This window comes from Aulostomus chinensis, chromosome 7, assembly GCF_037954235.1.
Source record: "Aulostomus chinensis isolate RoL2024-O1b breed Wild chromosome 7, RoL_Achi_v1.0, whole genome shotgun sequence".
Taxonomy (NCBI): Eukaryota; Metazoa; Chordata; class Actinopteri; order Syngnathiformes; family Aulostomidae; genus Aulostomus; species Aulostomus chinensis.
Genome location: NC_141326.1, coordinates 4,464,139 through 4,486,189, shown reverse-complemented (window position 1 = coordinate 4,486,189; position 22,051 = coordinate 4,464,139). Strand labels below are relative to the sequence as shown.

The window sequence follows — 22,051 nt, the reverse complement described above, 5'->3', positions numbered from 1 at the left end:
TCAAACTTTTTATGATCTAATTGTTTCTCATAACTTAATTATTATTGGGATTACTGCTTTTTTAAAATATACAGTATATATTTTTGTAAAGCTTCACGTACCCCCTGGAGTACCTCCACGTACCCCCATTTGAGAACCAGTGCCTTACACCATGTGTCGTGTTCCCAATCGGTCCAGATGGCTGGACTTTGCCCCGATGGATGTCTGGGTGTTTTGACATCTACTAGCGTTAACACTTATTGTGCTGGAGTGCTGATTTGTGAGTGTCAGTGTGGTCTGGGAACTGCTCTGCAAGCTTCACAACTCTTTCACTCACTTGGGAAATCAGGGATAGAATTGTGTGGTGTGAACGAGTGATCTTTTGGTTGGCTCCACTCAGGAATACTCACAGCATCAGTTGCTGGATGTACAAGGACCCTAGTATTTGAATATTCAAATATTGAATCAGAATTATTGCCAAATCAGAAGACACTGTTTCATGTGAACACTTCTATTGGAATAGACTGATGCGATGGGAAGGTACAGTATTCTCAAACTTAGCTTGGTGCTATCTAATCACATGGGTTCAGTCAGATTGAAGAAATTTTCCTTGCAATTTAATAGTTTTTTTCTGGAGGACTTTGGAAGTAAACTTTATATGACTGTACTTTATGTTACAGCTTCCATATTTTAAAAACACTTAATACCATGAGTCTGAATAGTGGTACACTTCGCTGCTTTTAGGGAACAGGGTACAGCTACGTAACTAAGAAGGAGCAGTTTATTGACTTTTCCTTTTATAACTTCCCTCTGACCTGACTTGTGGTTATTTCTGGATATCAAGATGTATTGCAGAACAGTGCTGCACTGCTGCAGTTTAGTAAAATGAAATTATATGTGCAGACACTGGATCTTGAGAATTATGTATGGAGACCAGCCAAGGACAAAATGTCATGGCATTTAAATGAAAGTTATCTAACAACTGCATTAAAGTAAATCACCTTAAAATGTGTGGAGCACTCAAAGTTCATCACACTCGTCCACAGCGCAGTGCAACTTTTATTAGTATTCATAATACATAAACATACAAAATACAATATTTATGGATAAACATGGATGGATATGGTAGCATGTGTGTGTGTGTGTGTGTGTGTGTGTGTGTGTGTGTGTGTGTGTGTGTGTGTGTGTGTGTAAATTGTCTCCCGAGCCCATGTGTCAGACACCAGATTGCCCCACCCAGTAGATTATCACCTCCGTGTTGGCAGCCTGGACTCGTCTTCCTGTTCATCTGATCAGTGACAGACTTTTTCATCTACATCAAACTGGAACAGCAGAAAAAAACAAAAACATGTAACTCATACAACAGCAGGAGGCTGAAGATGATATTAGATTATGCTCTTGTGACCTTGAGGACAAACACATTTTTGCTCAGCTCCCTCTGTGTGAGCACTGCAATTGCTTAGCCAAAACCCACTTCTGACCATTAAATGATTTTTTTTTGTTGTTTAAAAAAAAGGTTACCATCTTTTTATCACTCCCATTTTAACGTTTCAGAATAGGAAAACTGCACCTAAAATGTATATCATCTGCCATTAACATGAATAAAGTGAGGCTTGATTCGTCACTGCTTCAGAAGTCGGCCTCTGTTTGATGGTTGATCGATCAATGCCACAGTTCGTCCAGCCTTGTAGCACATGCACACAAACACACCAGAACCCTTACTGAAATAACGCTTGGTTAGGTTTGTGAAACACAGTAATGTGGGTAAATGTCACACCTTAATGTTTGGCTGTTTGAATGGTACCAGCATTACCTGAAGTAATCCATAATTTACAATAACTTCGGAGGCCTAATTGTGCAAATCTGCTGTCTGTACTTTTTCAAGTTACAGTTCCACTGCCAATTATCTGTCATATTTTAATTATGATAATAAAAACGTGTCGATCGGCATCTAAGTGATTAGAATGTGAGCTCTACAGGAGGGGAGCTGCCTGAGGCTGCCTTAGCCCCCGCTGTGTCAGCCACCGTGGGTCTCGGTGTGCTATGCATGGTGGAGACAAACGATGCATGTGACCCACTTTTCAAAGTGACTGATCCAGTTTTCCTGACCTGCTTTTGGCAGGAATGGAGCAATGTTTGTCACTTCGGTCACTGCTCTTTCAGTTGTGCAGGGGGCTAATAGGGTAATCGGCAACCTTGAAAATCACATGTCATGAATGAAGGCATGTAAATTGATGATGGGCCTGTTCTTATACCACAGAGGCTTTTTGTTAACCAAGGGTAAGCAGTTACAATTAGCTACCAGACTTTAGGGTGAAGAAATTGAGGACTAAAGAAGTCCTCAAGTATATAAGAACAAATTTGTGGGACAGAACATTTCTTGAATGAGGCAAAATATGCACAACCTTGACAGATCACGCTTGACCTGCGCAAATAGGGCTTTGGTCAGTAATTACCACATTTCAAAGGTCGGGGGATGTGTGAAGTCACCATTTTTCAAGACAGTGCTTATGTGTATTTGCAGATTGCTTTGTTGACCCATCTGTCACCCTGTCCTCCATATATACAAACTCTGGACATCACATTTCCTCCTCTCTCACTTGGATGTAAATATAAATTGAAATGGACGGACGACATGACGTCTCTCAACAGCGTTCTTCCATATATACTCATCCGTGTTGAACAGTCTTTGATTCGTACTGTGTAGCTTTTTTCCCCCTCATGTCCATAATGAACATACAGACTGAATAAAGAATTAAATTATAGTCACTGCAGCAGAGAATTATTTCATGCTCAGAGAATCTCCTCCCCTTTTTCTCTCCTCTATGCATTCCTAGTTAGGGGGATTACCAGCCCATCATATTTAAAGGAAATCCCTCTAAGCCTGGTGAAACAGTTTCAGTGAAGATGCAAACGAGTAAGATTCATGAAAAGACAGGATGTTAAAGATTGTTTTCGATGAAAAGCTGAAGAGCTTGTTCACTTTTCTGTGTTTTAGGAAGTCCTGGGTCTCGGTCAGACTTGGCCCTACAGATCTAAAAGATCCCTGCTGATTCCTCCCATGATCGTTACTGAGAACCAGCGAGCCCCCTTCCCCAGGATGATTGGCAAGGTAAGAATTATCCACAATGTCCTGTCATACACACCCCAACAGCATCCAGCTCTGACAGTAGAGTTGATACTGTGTGTAAGAAGAAAAGGAGATCTGCATTCTAAAGATTACAGGACCTAGTATTCAATATAAAAACAGTACTGACAGCAGTTCATTATTGGTCTCATTTGCTGTTACCTAAAAGGGAGATACACAGCTCCATGGACAAAGAAGGAATATACAATATAAGGGATTTCTGGTCTTTCATTATGGATTTCCATAAACCCCAAGATATGGACCAAAATGTCCCGAAAGAAACTATCAGCCTTGTTACAGAGCCCAAAGCTGAAGTAGGTTCTGGATCTGCGCTCATGAACTTTTTTACCTTCAAACACAATTATAGGAAAACGTTGTAATGGCACAGTCAAATGCAGATGACACCATCCTCTGAAATATGTAAGAACCAGCGTGAGTCGCAGTGCATGACACCTCCTCTTCTATCACCATCACTATTCACAATAATGAATGAAGCACATGGACTGAATGGTGTCAGTTATTAATAGCATCTAAAAATTTGTTTTCAAAATTTAAAAAAAAAATTGCAATTGAACTAGCAAAGTCATTTCAGTAATATTGTGAATGAGTGGTCAGTCGAGACCGAACATGAGTGGCCAGGCCTCAGAAGTTCAAAGGGGGGTTTACCTTCGAACATCAAACTTGGTTTTAGGGTCGGGGTTAGAACGAGTTTTGTTGGCTATGACAGGTAAGGGGCTAGGGAATGCATTGTATCAACGAGGGTCCTCACAAAAGTGTGTTTTCGTGGAAGTGCGTGTGCGTGTGTGTGTGTGTGTGTGTGTGAGAGAGAGAGAGAGAGAGAGAGAGAGAGAGAGAGAGAGAGAGAGAAGAGAGAGACAATAATAAAGTGAATGGATCAAATAAAATCCAAACCAAGTCCCTTTTGTCTTGGACTGACCTGACAGTGACCTCTCAACACCAGCCACCATGAACCTAACCCTGATACAGAATCAGACAGATTAAATGCAGTGTGTTGGAATTTATACAGTGTCTTAATGTTCTGTAACAGGTGATTAATTTTTAAACTCTCTACAGTGGTGTTTTTAATGAGCACTGTTCCACATAGCCAATGATCTGCGCTGCTCTACCTCAGCTAGTGGACTGGAGGTGTAGCGCTCTCACCCCTGATTCAGTTTCCATATATTTTTGAAAAGATACATGTAAAAGGAAGCATGATATATATATATATATATATATATATATATATATATATATATATATATATATATATATGTATAAATTTTATTTATTTTTTTGCTTGATAAGTATCAGGCAGTGACAGAGCTCTCAATAACACAGGGCATACAAAGTCTGGAGGCTCTTCACTGGGTCATAGACCCAGACGCATGACGTCTGATGTACCCAAGGCTTTGACAGCTCATCATTAATATTCTATCCTTTTATTGGTGGATATTCTGAAAGGTTGGACCACTACTAACTGTTGTTTCTGTTTATTTTAGCTGCTTGAGCACTACATGTAATTAATAGTGTAGTGGCTACAGTTGGAGGAGAAGCAAAAAAAAATAAAATCCCATTATGGTAATGTTTTTGGATTTTTTTGGCAATAGAGAAAGCAGTGAATTTGTAGTCTGTTCTTGTAAACTCGTCCTGCCTTTACTTTCGTCACTCTAATTGCTTTCTAGTTAATCAGACTTGTTTTACTGCTGTGATTATAGTTGTTACAGTGACACTTGCTTATTTATTGATTGGCATAACTAAATGTTTCTAGTCTCAATCTGTGACCTGAGTATCATGATGAGCGCAGCTTGTTTTCCCCTCAGGCATCATGCCATGGGTGGAAGAGCATTGCAAAGGACTACATGGTGTTTCCTGGTATGCCATCAGTTGAGAGGCTTGCATTGAGAGGCATAGAATACAAATCTTCCAGGCTGTAATGCAAATCTCAGGAGCTCACACAAGAATCATTTTAAGTTTTGAGATACTTTATTTGGTACAAGAAAGGGCGAACTTTTGATAATGGGGTTTTGGATGATGTGTGCTTCACACTGGTAAAAACTGTATTATCTTACACATAACTGTAATGCAAGAAGATTTATTTTATACTTGCTATTCTTCCATTTCCCCCTCGTATCTGTGGATACCTTTACTGACCCTGTCTGCTTTTTCATCTTATATATACACTTTGTTTCTTGAGTCTAATATCATTTTGTCATTTTTTTTTCATCTTGGATATCCCAAGGCAATAAAGTGGGACAAAACTGCAGAGTAAATGAAACATATTTCAATTTCACAAACATCAAATAAATCAAGAAGACTGACCATAGACTAAACACTGACTATTCTACTTCATTCAGATTCTGCTCAAGATGAAAAAAAATCCAGAGTGTCATTGTTTGGCACCTAAATAAATGACTTGACTTTCCTGCAATTTTTTTCATCAGGTTTGTTCTTAAGACTCCCAGATGATGTCAGCAGTAGGACGATTATTACAAAGAATGTGAAGCTTTGCGGGATTTCAGATATTTTGCTAAATTATCAGTTTCAAACCAAGGTAAGATTTCATGCAGTGCGTGTGTTAGATGAGTGCTTTAATGACACAACTACAATCTGTCATGATAAAGATGCAGTTTACACAGTGTGTGTCATTATGGAGTCCATGAAGCTTCCTTTCATGAGTCCTCCGAGGCGCATGCATTGTTTCATTTGGTATTAGGGGCTGTTTAGCAGACTGACGAGTTCACCTGAGTCAACATAGAACTTAATGGTCAAGTAAAATTTCATTACACTCACCATTGCTCAGGCTGCCCATTCATCATCCTAAAATAATGAACCTTTGATGCATCAAGTAGTTTTGTTCTAAATAGGGTTAGGCACAAAGAGATCAACCACTTCCAAGTGCTGCTGGAGACTAAAATGAAACATTATCCTATACTGGACCCTGGACACATAATAGGTAATTGTACCCTGGAGAGCGCCATCGTAGCTCAGAGTCTGGATGCTGGATGTACCGCTGGATGCTGTATGGTCCCTGTGATGCATCCCAGGGGGGCTGAAGGTAACAGGCTGGGACTGTAGACCTGGTGATTCCATCTTAATGCTTGCAAATATTCTTGGTTGAATTATAATCTAATCCAAGGCAAATTTGTCCCTAGAGGAACTGCAAGAGAAAAGCAGAGCGTCAGCTGATAAGTTTAGTCCATGGTGGACGAAAATGATGCTATGAAGCTGCTTTAAGTGTCAGCTAATGAGTACAATCATAAGATATTAATGTCGGGAACTGCATGCATAGTGCATATATGATTAGAAGTACTTTGGATCCCTATTCATGTCCTTTTCCTCATTCCCATTTCCCTCTTCTTGCCACTCATAAATTCCTTCCAAGCTTCTCTCCTCCAAGTGCTCCTCCATGCTTCTCTGCTGCCTGCACACTCAGCTTTACATGACAGAACAGGCTAACGTCGGCTATTTTACCCATTACAAGCTGGATATAGGTGACTTGGTGTAACTGATTTTCCACACCAATAGCTTTCCCCTTCTCGTGCAACCTGCTACTTCCACAAGGCAACCATGTATTTTTCATGCTCCCTCCTTCTTGACAAAGCTGTTGAGCACAACTGTAGCTGCTATGCTGACCACGGGAGCTGCTGTGTTTCTCTGCCCTACCAATGCGACGCTCCTGCATACGTGCGCAATGTGTTTAAAGCCCAGCACTGTGATTTGATCCATGACAGTGCAAATGCATGTCCATACAGGGAGAGTCTACCTCTACCTATGCATGTGCAGGAAGAGTGAGAGTGTGCTCTTTGAACATGAGACTATTAGGGAAGATGAATCAATCAAACCTCAACTCATGCTAAAGACTTTTTTTCACACGTATGGGAGCAGAAATGAGTCAACAACTGGGCAAATGTGAGTGCAATCCAGTGGGGGGAAGGGGGAGGGCAAGCAATCATGCTGCAGGATGGTGTAAGTCTAGGGGGAGTGTGCTTTAAGGTGAGGGTTAAAAAGTGGAACCCATTTGTGTATAACACAAAGGCCAATTCTTTCTGGTAAAATAAATACATAAATAAATAAATACCTATGGGGAGGGGGGATCTGGTGGCTGGTGCCTCCCCACAACTGCAGCAACATTTGGATCTAATCCAAAAATGCATAAGAAGTTGTGGCTTAAAAGAAATTAACAGAAGCAAATGTCAAATGTCTGAGCTGAGCCAGCAGTAAGAAATGACACTTTGCATTTTTGGCAAGCTAATCAGCACAGTCTTGGCAACAGGTCGTGAAGACTGGGGAGACGGAGATGTGGTATAAAAAGAACCTGTAAAAAATAGTTCCTCTTAAATACAGTGTGAATCATACAAGTATCCTTGCTGGTGTCAGGAGCCACAAGAGGGAATAGCTGTCCAGGCATCACCTTCAGCTCTCAGCCATGCAGTGCTTGCTCTTTTCCTGCTAAATGTCTGTGCACTATGCTTGGTTTTCAACCAGTAGCACAATAGGGTGACATGAATAGAAGTGGGGTTGTCTTTCTGAAGTGATTGTGTATGGGACTGATTAAACCCAAATATACACTGGTGTTAACAAATGTCTGTATTTCCTGCAGACTGTTTGCATCTAACTAGGATGTGCTTGTATGAAGGTGACATGCATACATGCAGGCTTTTTAAAACCACTTTAGAAGTCAGACTGGTCCTGTTGCCATCGTAAGCAGACAAGGAGTTATCTTTTTGTTGTTTGTTAGTTTATCTGGTACATGATGGTCAATATTGGCTGCACGCTGGTGCAGTGGTTAGCACTGTCGCCTCACAGCAAGAAGATTCTGGGTTTGAGTCCCGGCTCGGGCACGGGATCTTTCTGTATGAGTCTGCATGTTCTCCCTGTTCCTGTGTGGGTTCTCTCTGGTACTCCGGCTTCCTCCCACCGTCCAAAGACATGCAATTTGGGGACGAGGCTGATTGATACTCTAAATTGACTGTAGGTATGAATGTGAGTGTGAATGGTTGTCTGTCTCTATGTGTTGGCCCTGCGATGGACTGGCGACCTGTCCAGGGTGAACCCCGCCTCTCGCCCGTAGATGCTGGAATAGGCTCCAGTCCCCCCCCGACCCTTACTAGTAAGGAATAAGCGGAAGACAACGATGGATGGATGGATGATGGTCAACATCACAACACAGTCAACATGCGAAAAAGAAGTGAGCATTGTTTATGCATGTAGCTTATAGCATGTGTAGCACCTTGGGCTTGTACTCTCTTTGGTAGCTGTAATAAAGGCAGCGCAGAGGACAGTAGTGGTATTTCTTTTGTATTCTTTGGTGCAGCCTGTTTTTCGAACTGATTGCTGACTGAACGAGGTTAGATCTTCAATGCTTGAATGTTGATGGGTTGGACTTGTGGCCGAGTTTGGCATTATGTTACAGACGTTACCAGCGGAAGCAGCAGCGGTTTCATTGCCTCCATGTGTAATGTTGATAGTGGAGCTCTGGCTACTTGTCTGACATTAGAAATGCAGGAGGTGGATGCAAATTACCACATGTACCCAGATTTTGTGTTTCTTTCAATGCCGATAAGAGTCAGAGCTGGTAAATACCCATGTCTACTGTACACACACGCACGCAAAAGCATGACATATCAAACATTTCATGTAAAGGCACCTTAACTTTACCTGTGGCGCCCTGGAGCTGTCAGTTATGCAACCTGTGTTTATCCTTCCTTACCTCAGGGTCCAACTCACAAATCACCCCAACATGTCTGACTTGACATGACAGCTCCAATAAAAACTGCATCTCAGAAGAATATAGAGTATTGTCTGGTTTCAGCTGCAACTCATATAGTCAGGAGAACAGATGTGTCTGGCACCTGTGTCGTATACTGAGTGCTCCGTGATTCCCTTTGCTTGTCAGTCCGTCTCCTTCCTGTCACATTGCCCTCTTCCCGATATTTTGGAGCTCTTACATGTTTTTTTTATGGTTGTTTGCTCATTTTTGCACACATTTTCTCTCCCCACTTTCTCATTCTGCTGGGCTTGTTGTCTGCCCAAAACAGCCATTCAACAGTCGGGCGACCTGAGCTTCTACGCAAATAGTAAACACGTTGTTTTGTGAAATGTTTCAAAGCAGATAGCCTGTGGCCTTCTAATTTAGTCTAATTGATTCTCTTAATTTTCAGAGAATGACCAGAATGTTATTTTCATTCATATTAATTGCGCCAATTTGTGGTGAATATTCACCGATGGTGAGTTAAAACCATCTGACGCAAATTCCAATTTGTGCCTGGACCACCAGACGCACGGAGCAGATGTGAAATCCATCTTAATGAGGGGAGCTTAATGAACAGGAGAGGCAATAAAAGCAGATTTGTCAGGTTGAACTGCCCAAGAGATGTTGTCCTTGCATGAGATTAAGCAAGAGTGAGTGATTACAGATGATACATAACTATTCTGCAAGGCTGCAGGCAGTGAAGTCAAACTTGAAAGCTAAGTGGATTTTATATTTTAATCAACTGTTTTTGTTTGGAGCACCACTGGTTTGAGCAGAATGAAAGTCCTACTGTTACTTATTTTGGCCATTTCTAGTTTTGTGGTTGAAGAGGAGAAATAGTCTTCTATTCTCAGTGGACATTTGAGTTAAATTTAAAAAAAAACCCAACAACAACATGGTGCAGATGCATACAAACACCAGAGGACTGAACACATCAACAACAAGCAACAAGGTCTGCTGACCCTCTTCACATAGTCTTGATGCATAATGACACTCTTGTCTAATTGTGTTACTTCTTTCCTGCAAGGCCCGCCTTGATTGCTGCCCTTTCAGGATTGTTGTGATTGTATCAGAAAATGGATGGATTGTGATTAGCGATGGCTTGGCTAACCAGCTAGTTAATTAGTGAGACTGTTTTCCTGTCATTAAATGCTGAGATCTTGGCTGGATTTTCACCAGACCTTTCAACAACTCTTCGTCCCTCTCATTAGCAACCTGGAGTGGCAGGAAATTCAGGCACTGCACTTGTTCAAGTCTGGCATACATGTCAGCGCACACACGCGCACGCACGCACTGTACCCCTCTACACTAAGAGTGTCACGTGCAGAAATGCACTCATTCACAGGCACATTCAGAGCAACATCGCAGTGATTCCACACGTACGTGCACACAAGGCCTGGCCTGGTCCCTGGAGACCCTTCATGGCCAGAGATTGTCATTCACAGCTGCCTGCATGACCTTGATAGGGAAGCAGAAACAGCACTGAGGGATGCTACTGCACTCTCACAGCACACACACACAGACACACACACACAGACACTGAATTCTTCCACATTCTCCAAAAAACTCAAGCACATGGTGAGTGTATGTGTATTATGTTTTGCATGAAGAATTTGCATCAGTGGGATTTTTTTCATATCAACTTTACACTTGTTGGCATACCTTGTGTTACACTGCAGATGCTTATCTTGATTTATGACAAAAAATAGGAGTTTTACAAGTTACATAACAAAGTTTCCTGAGAAGTTGACTGTGTGTACATATTTGCGCATACCTGCATTGCCTTTCAACACTTTGTTTCTTGCCCTCCTGACACATGACAGGAACACAGACAGCAGTAGGCGTTCTCAAGCTTTTAATACACACAAGCCAACACATGTAAACACAGATGCACTCCCTTGACAAACCGTTGTTTTGGTGCACAGTCTCTCTGTGGGCTTGGAGATGTTTGTTGCAGAGCAGCACCACACCTCCTGTCGTCTTCGTGCAGTATCACGCGCCCCACTGTCTTTCATGTCTGCTTGGCTGGTAATGAGAGCTGATAGAAAGAGGGGAGATTCTCCCATCAGTCCTCCCACACACAGAGGAAGACAGACTCAACAGAGACAAAGCCATCGGGTGCATGTTTTTATGCCAGTATGCGCGCAAGGCAGAGTGTGTGTGGATGTGCAGTGCAGTTTATTCTTTTTCTCCCCCACAGTGATGTCTTCTAATCACACTAAACTTCTCCAGATGCCTCACTTACTCTTTAGCAGAAGTTATTTTGTCATTACCATCCTTGCTGCTCTCTCTACTGCCCTCTCTTTCACATTTTCTCTCTCATTGTGTATCGGCATGGTTTTCCTCCACTCCCCTCTTGTCTAAGTGAGTTTGATGTCAAACCATCTGTGAATTCAACTAATTCATCACCTGCTTTTGTTGATTCTCTTCATCTGACCCAGTTTGTCACACGCAGCAGGTGCTGGCTGCCACTGTGATTACTGCTCAGCGATATCTCTGTCCTCAGTGACAGCTGTTGCATATTTGTGTGTGTATGTATCCATGTATAATTGGATGACAGGTGGAAATACGGTAGGATTTAATTATATGTTAGAAGAGGTAAAAGTCATAATCAGAAAATTCTTCCATCACCCTCTCAATTAAATACCAAGGTCAATAAATATATTAAGTAGGAATAGAAGTGTGGAAGAATGAGATAAATTAGGAGCAGGACTATAGCAGAGTTTAGGAAAAAGTTGCTTGTTCTCATCATTTGTTAGTCAAACAAACAGAGCAGAGGGAGTCACACTCATTAAACCAGGAGGTTATTCAAATGCAGAGATCACACAGAAAATGGAAAAAAAAAAAAGAAGTTCAAAAACAGTTTGATGCTAACTTTAGGTGGTGCACAAGATTGCAGGCAGTTTGACAAACAGTTCATACACGGGGCAAGCAAAGTCTTGAAATTTACAAACGTTAACAAAGATTCCGGCTGTGATGTAGAACAGTTTGGAGAATGAGCATGCAGTGGGGGGGGGGGGCTGTTTGAATGATCTCAAAGAGCACAAACTATTTGCATACTCGGTAAGTTCAGACCAATCAGATGTAGGAAGTTGACAGTAGGGTGGAGCGTGCACTGACAATACTGCACACATGTAAACAGTTACTGCAACTGCAGTATAAGAAAGAGGCTCGTCTAATCTTTAATAGTTCATCATACATCCTACCAAATCGTCTGGAACCTGGGAGGCTTGCATCGATTAATCTGGACCATTGCTTTACCCCAAGCAATCAACCTTGGGTGGGCTGAGGAACACATACCTTTGACTCCATTTTGACAATGCCCCTGCTGCACACAGACTTGAGTGTCTCCCTGAGCAGCCTGATGGTATGACAAAAAGTCTCTTCTTCACAGTCTGCCCCAGTTCTTCCCACGCCCCTGTTTTAGCTTCACTGAAGTTCCTTTGGCACCTGTCTGCAGTCTCAGGGGACCCCAGTTCAACCAAGCCTCCTTAGAAGGCTTCCTAGGCTGGTGTCCCCCAGTGGGCTCTGAGGTTGCTGCCATAGTGCGCCTTGACAACCCTCTAACTTTCATGATTGATGTTCTGAGCATGGCCGGTTCAGCTTCCATGTCCCCAACCTTCACCAGGATGCAGGAGAAATTGCCCTGGAGCTGGGAGTTGAAGCCCCTGTGCACAGAGCCACAGTCCAACTGCACAACTTGTTTGGGTTTACCAGGACTATCTTGTAAATCTACCCACCACCTTTAAATCAGGCAGGACATTCCTCTCGTAAAGCCTCGCTCAGGAACTCACTCATTATTTGTGGGACAATAGTGCCCCATTCAGGGACTACAGGAAGGCCTCAAATTCTAATTTGACCTTCTGTGTCAGGGTTTTCCTTCTTGAGACATCGTTGCAAGAAGGCAGCCATCTCACTCCCCTTCAGCGTGGAACTTGTGAGTAACACCCACTCCCACCTGGCATAATTCTCACTGAGGAACTCTGAAAAAATAAACAGTCAAGCCCTCTCAGTGAGTGTGGCCCCAAATGTGTCAATGTGTGTGAAAGGAAGCCCAGATATGTCGATGCCACACAACATCCCACACAAGCTCAGTGTCCTTTCCTACCAGGGAGGATATATTCTTCATTCCTAGAACCAAAGCCTCACCCAAAGGTAAGTTGAGGTGAATGGAGAGAAAAACTGAAAAAGTAAAATAGATGTCTGACACATAATGAAAACAGTTAAGGGCCATGTCGTATTGTGAGAGAGGAAACATTACAGACAAGTGGAATTATGATAGAGAGAATAAGAGAATTCTATACCTAATACAAAGACGAAGGACATATTGTAGAGCTCTAAGCTAGAAAGCAACGAGAGGGACGAGAAGAGATAAAAAGAGGCATGGAGATAAATGGTGAGATGAATGAGAGGTCTGGAGAGGCTGCAAGGACTCGAACCTTGTCTGGAATAGGCTTGCTACACTGCTGTCACATCTCCAGCTCTTTTGAGTGAGGAGCATTGACGCCATCAGCTGCCACTCCCATAAAACGTCAGAATCCCCCTCTCGATAAATGTAATGTAATGCTTTTCCCCTTTCATGTCATACACATATGTATAGATGATTTGTTGTTCATATTAAACATTGCAATTAATGAGGAAAATATATGGAAACTAAATTTCCTTGAGCAAAGATCTCGGGCTTTCTTGATCTTTTTTACTTTGAGCTAACATTTCTAAAGTCATCTGCCTCAGGCACATCACACCAACAAAGTTCAAGAATGTGTCCCTGTAGCAGGCCTGCAAAAGCTGTCCAATCAGGCAGAAAATGGACTTTTAGAGATGGGTGGGTCCTGAAAGAGACATATTGTTGTCTTGTTCCTGTCAGGATGAACTGAGGGATTGCATGTAGCGCCTTTATAAGAGCAGCAAATTATAGAAATCAGCACATTGTAAATGGACTCAATTTTATATAGTACTTTTCTGCCTTAGCAGCACTCAAAGCGCTTTACAGTGTCATCTCATTCACACGCACACTCACACACTGATGGTGGAGGCTGCCATGCAAGGCGTCAACCAACTCATCAAAGCAATTGTGGGTTCAGTAACAAGGACACTTCGACATGGTCACCAGGGTCGAGGATCGAACCAGCGACCCTTTGGTTGCTAGACAGCCACTCTACGCCTGGTCCACTGGTCCCGGAACGTATACACAAAACATGCAGAAAACAACATACGAATGCCCACTCGCCATACTGTGGGACTTACAAGCCTCAATTACAAGCCTCAATTATACTATCCATGGTATAAATGTTGTGATGATAATTTACAATTTTTTTAGGCTACTCTGTGCAGCACAGTCAAATGCCCACATCCCCACAGGTGGGACTTACTGTCTACAGTCAGCAATTCCTTTCTCAACAGGTCCAACTTGTAAAACAACCAAAAAAAGAGCTCACAATAAATCACACAAATCTTGCATTATTTTTACAGTATTTAAAGATTGGCACGGCGGCCTATTATTAGACGGTATGCTCACCATTTCGTTGTCTAATACACCCCACATCACGTCAGACGCGGCTTGGCTAGCTGGAGGTGAACCAGGCTAGCTGGAGGTGAACCTGGCTAGCTTGAGGTGAACCTGGCTAGCTGGAGGTGAACCTGGCTAGCTGTGGCGGCGCTAGGCTCCTGCTGCAGCCGACTTTGATCGTCAAAATTTGACCGCTGCAGCTGCCCTCGTTGCCGCTTGTGGAGGCTTTTCTGACTCGTTTTGAAGCGTCATGCGATTCTTCCTTCATTTTGAACAAAGACAGGAAATTTAACTGTCTTTTTGACATGTTGGCGTTGAAATAGTAACTGTTTTTCCTCTCTGCTTGCTCCTCAGAGGCGGCGAATTTCAAACGTTTTTTTTGTTTGTTTGTTTTTTCTGTGTCAGGGGCGTGGTTTGTTGGCATCAGTGCATCGACAGATCTCTGACTCTTTCAAATGACGTTAAATCTTAGTAAACAACATGAAATTCTTAGCATTTGTTCTGTAAATTAAAATATGCAAATTATTATTTAATTTTTTTGTTACGTTTTATTGTTCCGGGAGGATCTGGCTCAAATTAACCCCACCAGTCACTGCTGACAGTGACTGTAGCAGTTACACTCAGCACGCATCTCTACTTCTTCATGGCAGGTCTAGTCTTCTCCCTCGTTGTTTGATGACAAGGTTCTCAAGGCATTTAAATGACAGAGTCACAATATAAATGGCTCCTTTTTTGCTGTGTAGCAGGAAGAACAAATAAAATCAGTGTAGTTGTTTAAAAAAAAAAAATCCTGCCGTTCACCATTGACATAAATGCATCACACAGAACATCCCCAGTGCGTTTCAGGCATTGCACTTGACAGACTGCACTTACATGACACTTCAAGGTATATACATCCGATTTTCTAATGCCATTTTTTTCCTATTATGGTCAGATTTTATAAAGTGTGTTTTTGAACTATCTAGCAAGGTGCAGTCAATCGGTGAGGGTTTGGGGGTTGTCACTGGGAACAATCTTCAGATAATGTAGGAGCCTGTGGGTTTCAGAGTGCAGCGGCGCTGTTATCATTTTGTCTCTCCTGTCACCTGACTCAAACTGAAAATCAGCAAGCTTTCTGATCTGCAAAACTAACAGGTTTTCTTTTCCTTTTCTTTTTAACTGAACATTCCTATTGCTCGGATCCCTGCGGATGCTGCTGGCTGCGGTAGTCTCATGTGAGTACATCTCTCTAAAAAGCCCTTGAGTCACAAAAATGCCGTCTGAAAAGACCGTTGTTTGCCAGCTGGTCACAAACAATTATTGTGCTATGGGGTTGCAAACCTCCCTAACGATAAAAAAAATCATCTATAAAACATTTGTATTTAATTAATTAAGCCGCAAACACTTTTATATAACTGTTCCAATGTTCCTAACTTAATTGGTTCCTACCATGCATTAACAAGCAAGTGGGTGTGCAATACTCAATCTTTCTTATTTTACATGCGATCAATTTGCTTTCTGATGAAATGAAATCAAAGTCTTGTCCGATATGAATTTTTAATTGGTAGCTATCAGAGAAATGCATCACCATTCGAGGTGTAGTTCGCTCAAATGTACATCAATAAACTCTAATCAAGTTTTTTAATGATGCTGTGACTTGAAAAAGTATGTAGTTGATGTATGTGTGTGTGTGTGTGTGTGTGTGTGTGTGTGTGTGTGTGTGTGTGTGTGTGTGTGTGTGTGTGTGTTTGTGTGTGTGTCCGCAGGTGATTTCAGCAGAGAAGTCACGGAACCATATCTTCCGACTGACGGGCCCTGGTGCTGACCAGGATCCCAAAGGTCTCTTCACCATTGACATAAACACAGGAGATGTGTCTGTCAGTCGCTCTCTGGACCGCGAGGCCATTGACTCCTACCAGGTCAGTCTGCTTCCATGTTTGTTTCTGTTCTATACACTTGACAGTCTGGACATCTCCCAGGGCACAGTTACTGTTTACTTCAAGTTTGGTGTTCACGTAATCAGTCTTTTGTGCACTGATTATTCCCACTTCACCCAAACAGTCAAAGCTAGCAGCTGGTTTGTGAAGAGAACTTTGATTTTTCCACCCAACTCTTCATCTGTTGCTAAAGTAGGGAGGGCTCATTATTTTGTGAAGGCTGAATTGATACTATCAGTTTAGAAGTTAGTACTTTCCTTTATGATAAAAGAACATTAAAGCATGTTTGAGGCGCCCGCTTTGTTTGGTGCCCCTGGAGTTGTCTGCCTGACGAAAGCTTCTCCCCTGGAACGGAAACGAGGAGAGGGGCAGAGAAAATCTACTTTTTAAGTCAGTCAATTGATCTTATCCTGTTTTCGGAGACCAGACATGAGCTAGGGTTTTCAGCTGGGTGCAAGCAGTTGATAAACGAACTGGCTTTTATAAAAACTGACATGAGTTGAGGAACAGAGACAAAGGCTAAGAAGAGAAAACACACAAAAACATATTTAATTAATTTAATCACTATTTACTGTTGTATCAAAGCTGTCTTTTACATGCATGATTGAACTGAAACTTTGCTTTTCAGTGGTTACAGGAAGGGAAACAGCATTTGCAATTATCTTGCAATTATTTGAAAATCTGGGTTAATTCAAGTTTTAGAGACCTAATTATAAAAAAGGAACAACAATAAAAAAAAAAAAATGTTCACATGCCATGAAAACTCAGTCAGCCAGATACATGAGTGTAGTTTAATATTGTAATGCTGAGTATGTACTACCCAGTGTTGGGTAATGTTACTTGTTAATGTAACTACTGACAGTACAGTATTATCCACTAAAATAAACTGAAAACATTACCTCCTTGGTGGAGGTAACAGTCCAAGCGATACTTCACCCACAAAGTGTTGTTGCCTTCCAAGAGCTCACAAGATGACCACTCACTCCTGAAGAGGTTTTCCCTCCTTCATCACTTCTTTGTGACTCCAGAGTTCAGGAAGTGTAGAAGCTAATGCCCCCCTTTACCATCAATTTCAAGCAACAGCATAAATGTCCACAACAGCTGCCAAAAATACTTTGATTTGACCTATAAACAAACCACAAAACTTCCTACTCAGCGAACCGTGAACAGTGCAAGTGACTTGGTGCAGCTGAGTGCACCAGTTGGTAGCGCTTGTCACGACCACAGATGCATGTAGAGTCAGAGGGGTTCGAGTTTGTTTTCAGTCGGAATCAAAAATGTTCGTCGAGTGCAGCGCTTATGGCTGGATAAAGAAGACATGGAGTTCCCCAGACTGGGCTGGCTTCAAGCTAAACGTACATGGCTGGCTCTTTCTGCATTCTGGAGTCATAATGAAGTGATGAAAAACGTCTTTGTGAGTTCAAGATACCAATTTGTAAGAACTTGACAGGCCAAAAACACATTTTGGGTTAAATATCACTTGAACTATTTTGAGGTCAGAAATAAAATGTAAATGAACTAAAATACAGCGTCGCATGTGCTTTAGCTTTTACTGCACCAGAAAAAGTTTGCTTGATTTACTTGAGTGGCTATCTTAGTTGTGATCTTGTATATTTTTTTAAAAGCCACCTGAGGGTTTCTATCATGGTTTGCCTGAGAGAACTCACACATAGCAGTCAAAGCTTGAATAATTTCAACACAGTGAAAAAAACAACCTAAAAGTCTAATATGCCCTTACAGTATTTCTGTGTCTAGGCCATGACTAATGAACTTCCCCCTTTCCAACCTGATGTATGTAATTGCCACTGATAATCTGTTTAGTTTTCTGTGAACACTCTTTGAACTCAGGGTTCACAGTCCCTCTGCGTCTCCGTCTGCCCTCCTCGTCTACTTGTTCACCTCTATGTCTTGCGCTGTCCTCTTATCGTACAGAAAAATATGTCCGTGCCTGACACATAACTCAGGACAAGGGTCTCTTTGCCTTTTTATCAGTGGTCTAACTCTGAACAGAGTGAAGACTATATCACCTTTTATGGTGCCAAGTGGTTGTTGCAGGCTCTTCCAGTCAGTTTCATTCAACTCTTACTCTTGGCTTTTTGTCTGGTTGAAATGAGATATATGACCCTGAGTTGAGGATCATTGGCTGCTGCATGGCAAAACTACAGAGTAGATGTATCTGTTTATAGTACAGAGGAACATTTAGGGCAGTCAGACATCACTTATCAACAGATAAAGGTGCACTTATGTCGTAGTCAATGTCGCAGAGACGTGTCAGCCATGACAGCCCTACAACATCCAGAGCCTTGAGAAACCCTGGGCAGATTTCATCCACCCCCGGAGCTCTGCCACTATGGAGTTGTTTCACTGCCACAGCAACTTCTGCTTCGGAGATTGGACGACCCCTCTCTAAGTCCTCCCCTGCCTCTGTTTCCTCCATGGAATACATGTTGGTGGGATTGAGGAGGTCCTTCCACTGTCCGTCTATCTCCCCAGTTGACATCTGCAGCCTTCTGCCCCCACTATAGACAGTGTGAGCAAGTTGCTTGGGCCCATGGGTGAAAGCTCGGCCACCAGGCGCTGACATATCAATTTTAGCTGTTGTTTAACAGATGTAAGGATTGGGACACAACATCTAAAAGATGTTCATGATATAAATCCCCAAGTTTTTGAAGTAACATTTTCAGAAAATGTCAGCAAATGTCAAGTCTTTAATCCATCCCAAGCTTTGAGAATATCATAACGTTTTCGATTCAGCGTTTTCTCTTCAGAATGTTGTTCTTCATATCCAGTTACAATTTCATGTAAGTGCAATCAACTCTAATCCCACTGCATGAGGCCCCATGCCTTGCTCAACAATATGCTTAATCAGTGTGTTTTGTCACTGTACAACCATGCATCAAGGTTGTACTGACGTGGGCCTTCTCTTTCCTTCATATCCCATTAAGGAAAGATGATGATTGATTGCTATTGGCAACAAGATGCTCCTCCCTTCAAGCAAGGTCATCATGTATCAAAATAATATTGTAGTGGCTTGGAAAAAGCTGAAATCAATACAGCAGACTGTGTTGGTATCTAAATGCAGAGGTCAGGGTGTAGGCTTGGAATATGTGGATGCAGAAACTGTTGCAAGTCATGCCACAAAGTGAAGGAGTGCATCAGAAATTCAGCATGAATGAGGAAGGGGTCAAGTGAAAACAGATGGAAAGTGGGCGGCATGGCTCAGGGGTGGAGTGGCCGTCTAGCAACCAAAGGGTCACTGGTTCGATCCCCGACCCCGGTGACCATGTCAAAGTGTCTTTGAGCAAGATACTGAACCCATAATTGCTCCTGATGAGTAGGTTGGCGCCTTGCATGGTAGCCTCCACCATATGTGTGTGTGAATGGGTGAATGAGATGACACTGTAAAGCGCTTTGAGTACCGCTAAGGTAGAAAAGCGCTATATAAATTTGAGTCCATTTACCATTCAAAGAATGCTGTTACAGGAATCACAGACCCCAACAAGCCAAGCAAACAAACAAACAAACCAGTAACAGAGTGCTAATTTGCAGTGGTAGAACCAACAGACACCGTGATCAGCTGGGCCACATGTTCACAGGAATTTAATGTCAAACATTATTTTCTTATTAAGCTCGATTAGAGTGAAAATGAATGTTAATGAGATGGAAAATGGAGAGGAAGGGAGAGGGGTGCGGGGAGTGTGGGGGCTTATCGGCGGGCTTGTGACAAGCTTAGGTCGGGTCGAGAGTGGTGGGGAACTCTAATTGGCTTAGAACAGAGGAAGGATAGAACGTGAAGTGATAAATAACAGCCTTGTTTACACAGGTACATGGCTGACCCTCAGTAATGAAGGTCATCACAACAATCATTGTGTGAGGTAGACTAGAAACCCACTGCTACAAATGTGCAGTGGGCACTTTTTTTCGTGTCTTTTATGGAACTAACGAGTAACGTTCTAAATAGTTCATAACACTGATGTGTTATACATTTGAAATTAGCCATCCTTAAAAGCTCTCCCATACCTCATGTTTGTAGCTGCGGCCTGTTATGTGCAGAAGAAAGTGGCATCCTCCCCTGTGATGTCCTCTGACAGCAGATTTAAAAGGCCCTGTACGTGCTGCCTATATCCTTCCTGTCAAGCCACAGTGCACAGTGACAAAGGATGGACTCACTAAAAAAACCCACATGGACCCATCTATACTCTACAAAGGCCAAGCTGGGATTTGACAGCTCTTTTGAATTTTAGATTTTCTATATCTCTGCTTTCAACTGAAAAGCTATCGCCTCAAAACAGTTTTGTAAGGTTGTCAATTCTACAAAAAAAAGAAAAAAAAAAAGAAATATTTTTACCAAGAATTTCCTATTTGTGCTGGAGTGGATATCAAATGGTTGCATCCATTGAGAGACCAGTCCCTTGGAAATGTCATCAGTTTTCACATTTAAAAAAAAAAAAAATTTTAAGTTGTACAGAGCAGCCCTGGGTTGCTGTCTTTATGTCAATAGTTAAACTGAAAGATTTTCGGGTTGCTTACATGGAATAATCTTCCTGAAAGGGCTGTTTGCTTTTACAGCAAACCTATCAGCTCCCTGCAATAAAAGGACAAGTCAGCTCATATTCATTCATTTACATTCAGACAGTTGCTTTTGGAATAAACAAGTACACCAACTGCTTTTGTTGATAAGAACAAATGTCTTTGTAACATACAGTTCTTGCTCCAATGTGCTTTAATGCTATGTTGTTCATTTGTATCCAAAGCCATTTGGGTCTGCAGTCATTGATAATGCACCTCGAAAATTGAACTGAGACCGCTGATTCACGTATTTGCCCCTTGAAAAACTCAAAACGAGATTTGACCTCAGCGATGTAGAAGTTGCATTCTTTATATATTTCATTATCAATTTTGCTACTTTGACATACTCCAAACATTGGATTGAATTCATTTGTATTCATTTTAATGTTTACACGTCATACTAGAATAACATTTCCTGCAGAGAAAATGCAATGTAAATGCAAAGTTGCAAACAGCTGAAATAAACTAAAATATGTAGAAAGCAGAATGAATATTTAAAAAGAACAGACGGGAGCTCAGTCGAACATTGCAGTTAGTGGGGCTTTGGGTGAGTGCACTCTCCACCCGGGGTCTGTTTAATCAAAAATATAAGTCCTGTCACAATGACGACAACAGGAGCTAAAAGAAGCCAGATTTCTCTTCTTCTACATGTATTTATTTTGTCAATGCAGGTTGCAAACTGGAGCTGAGAGGAAGTTGTCAGAGACAACGATGAGACAATGATGAATATTCTAAAATACCTGAGCGATTTGTATTGTAAAATGAGTGGAGTACAAATGGTAGAAGTTTTCAAAATGACTAGATGATATGTTTAAAGAGCTGAATGTTTTCTAGAGCTGAAGGTGCAAAGGATTTAGAAACCGGCAAAATATTTAGAGAATAATCTACAGATTAAGAATTTCATGATACAGATACATAAGTATTCCCATAATGATGCAGTGGATTATGATTCCTAAATAGAAAACAGTCTAATGACATGATGCAATGACATATCATGCAACCAAACAGCCAAAATTTTTTTTTTTTTTTTTTTTTGTCATCAGTTTTGACTGGTGAATCTATAAATGTAGTTTTAAACTCCTGCTGGCCATCAAAGTGATATTGACTCTCATGTTGACACTAACACACAAATGTACACGTTGTGAGGGGGAATAGAAACAGGCGATTTATTATAATCACCTCTTTACACACCATACACA

At 41.7% G+C, this 22,051-nt stretch overlaps 1 protein-coding gene across 1 annotated transcript in view; it reads left to right on the top strand.

The window, feature by feature from the left end:
- The window catches only part of cdh13 (cadherin 13, H-cadherin (heart)), a 467,163-nt gene that overhangs the window by 200,787 nt on the left and 244,325 nt on the right, over window positions 1-22,051 (top strand). Inside the window, exons 4-5 of the mRNA XM_086208214.1 lie at window positions 2,978-3,091; window positions 16,113-16,265. Coding sequence (XP_086064340.1) covers window positions 2,978-3,091; window positions 16,113-16,265 — 267 coding nt within the window. The remainder of the gene's footprint in view (window positions 1-2,977; window positions 3,092-16,112; window positions 16,266-22,051) is intronic.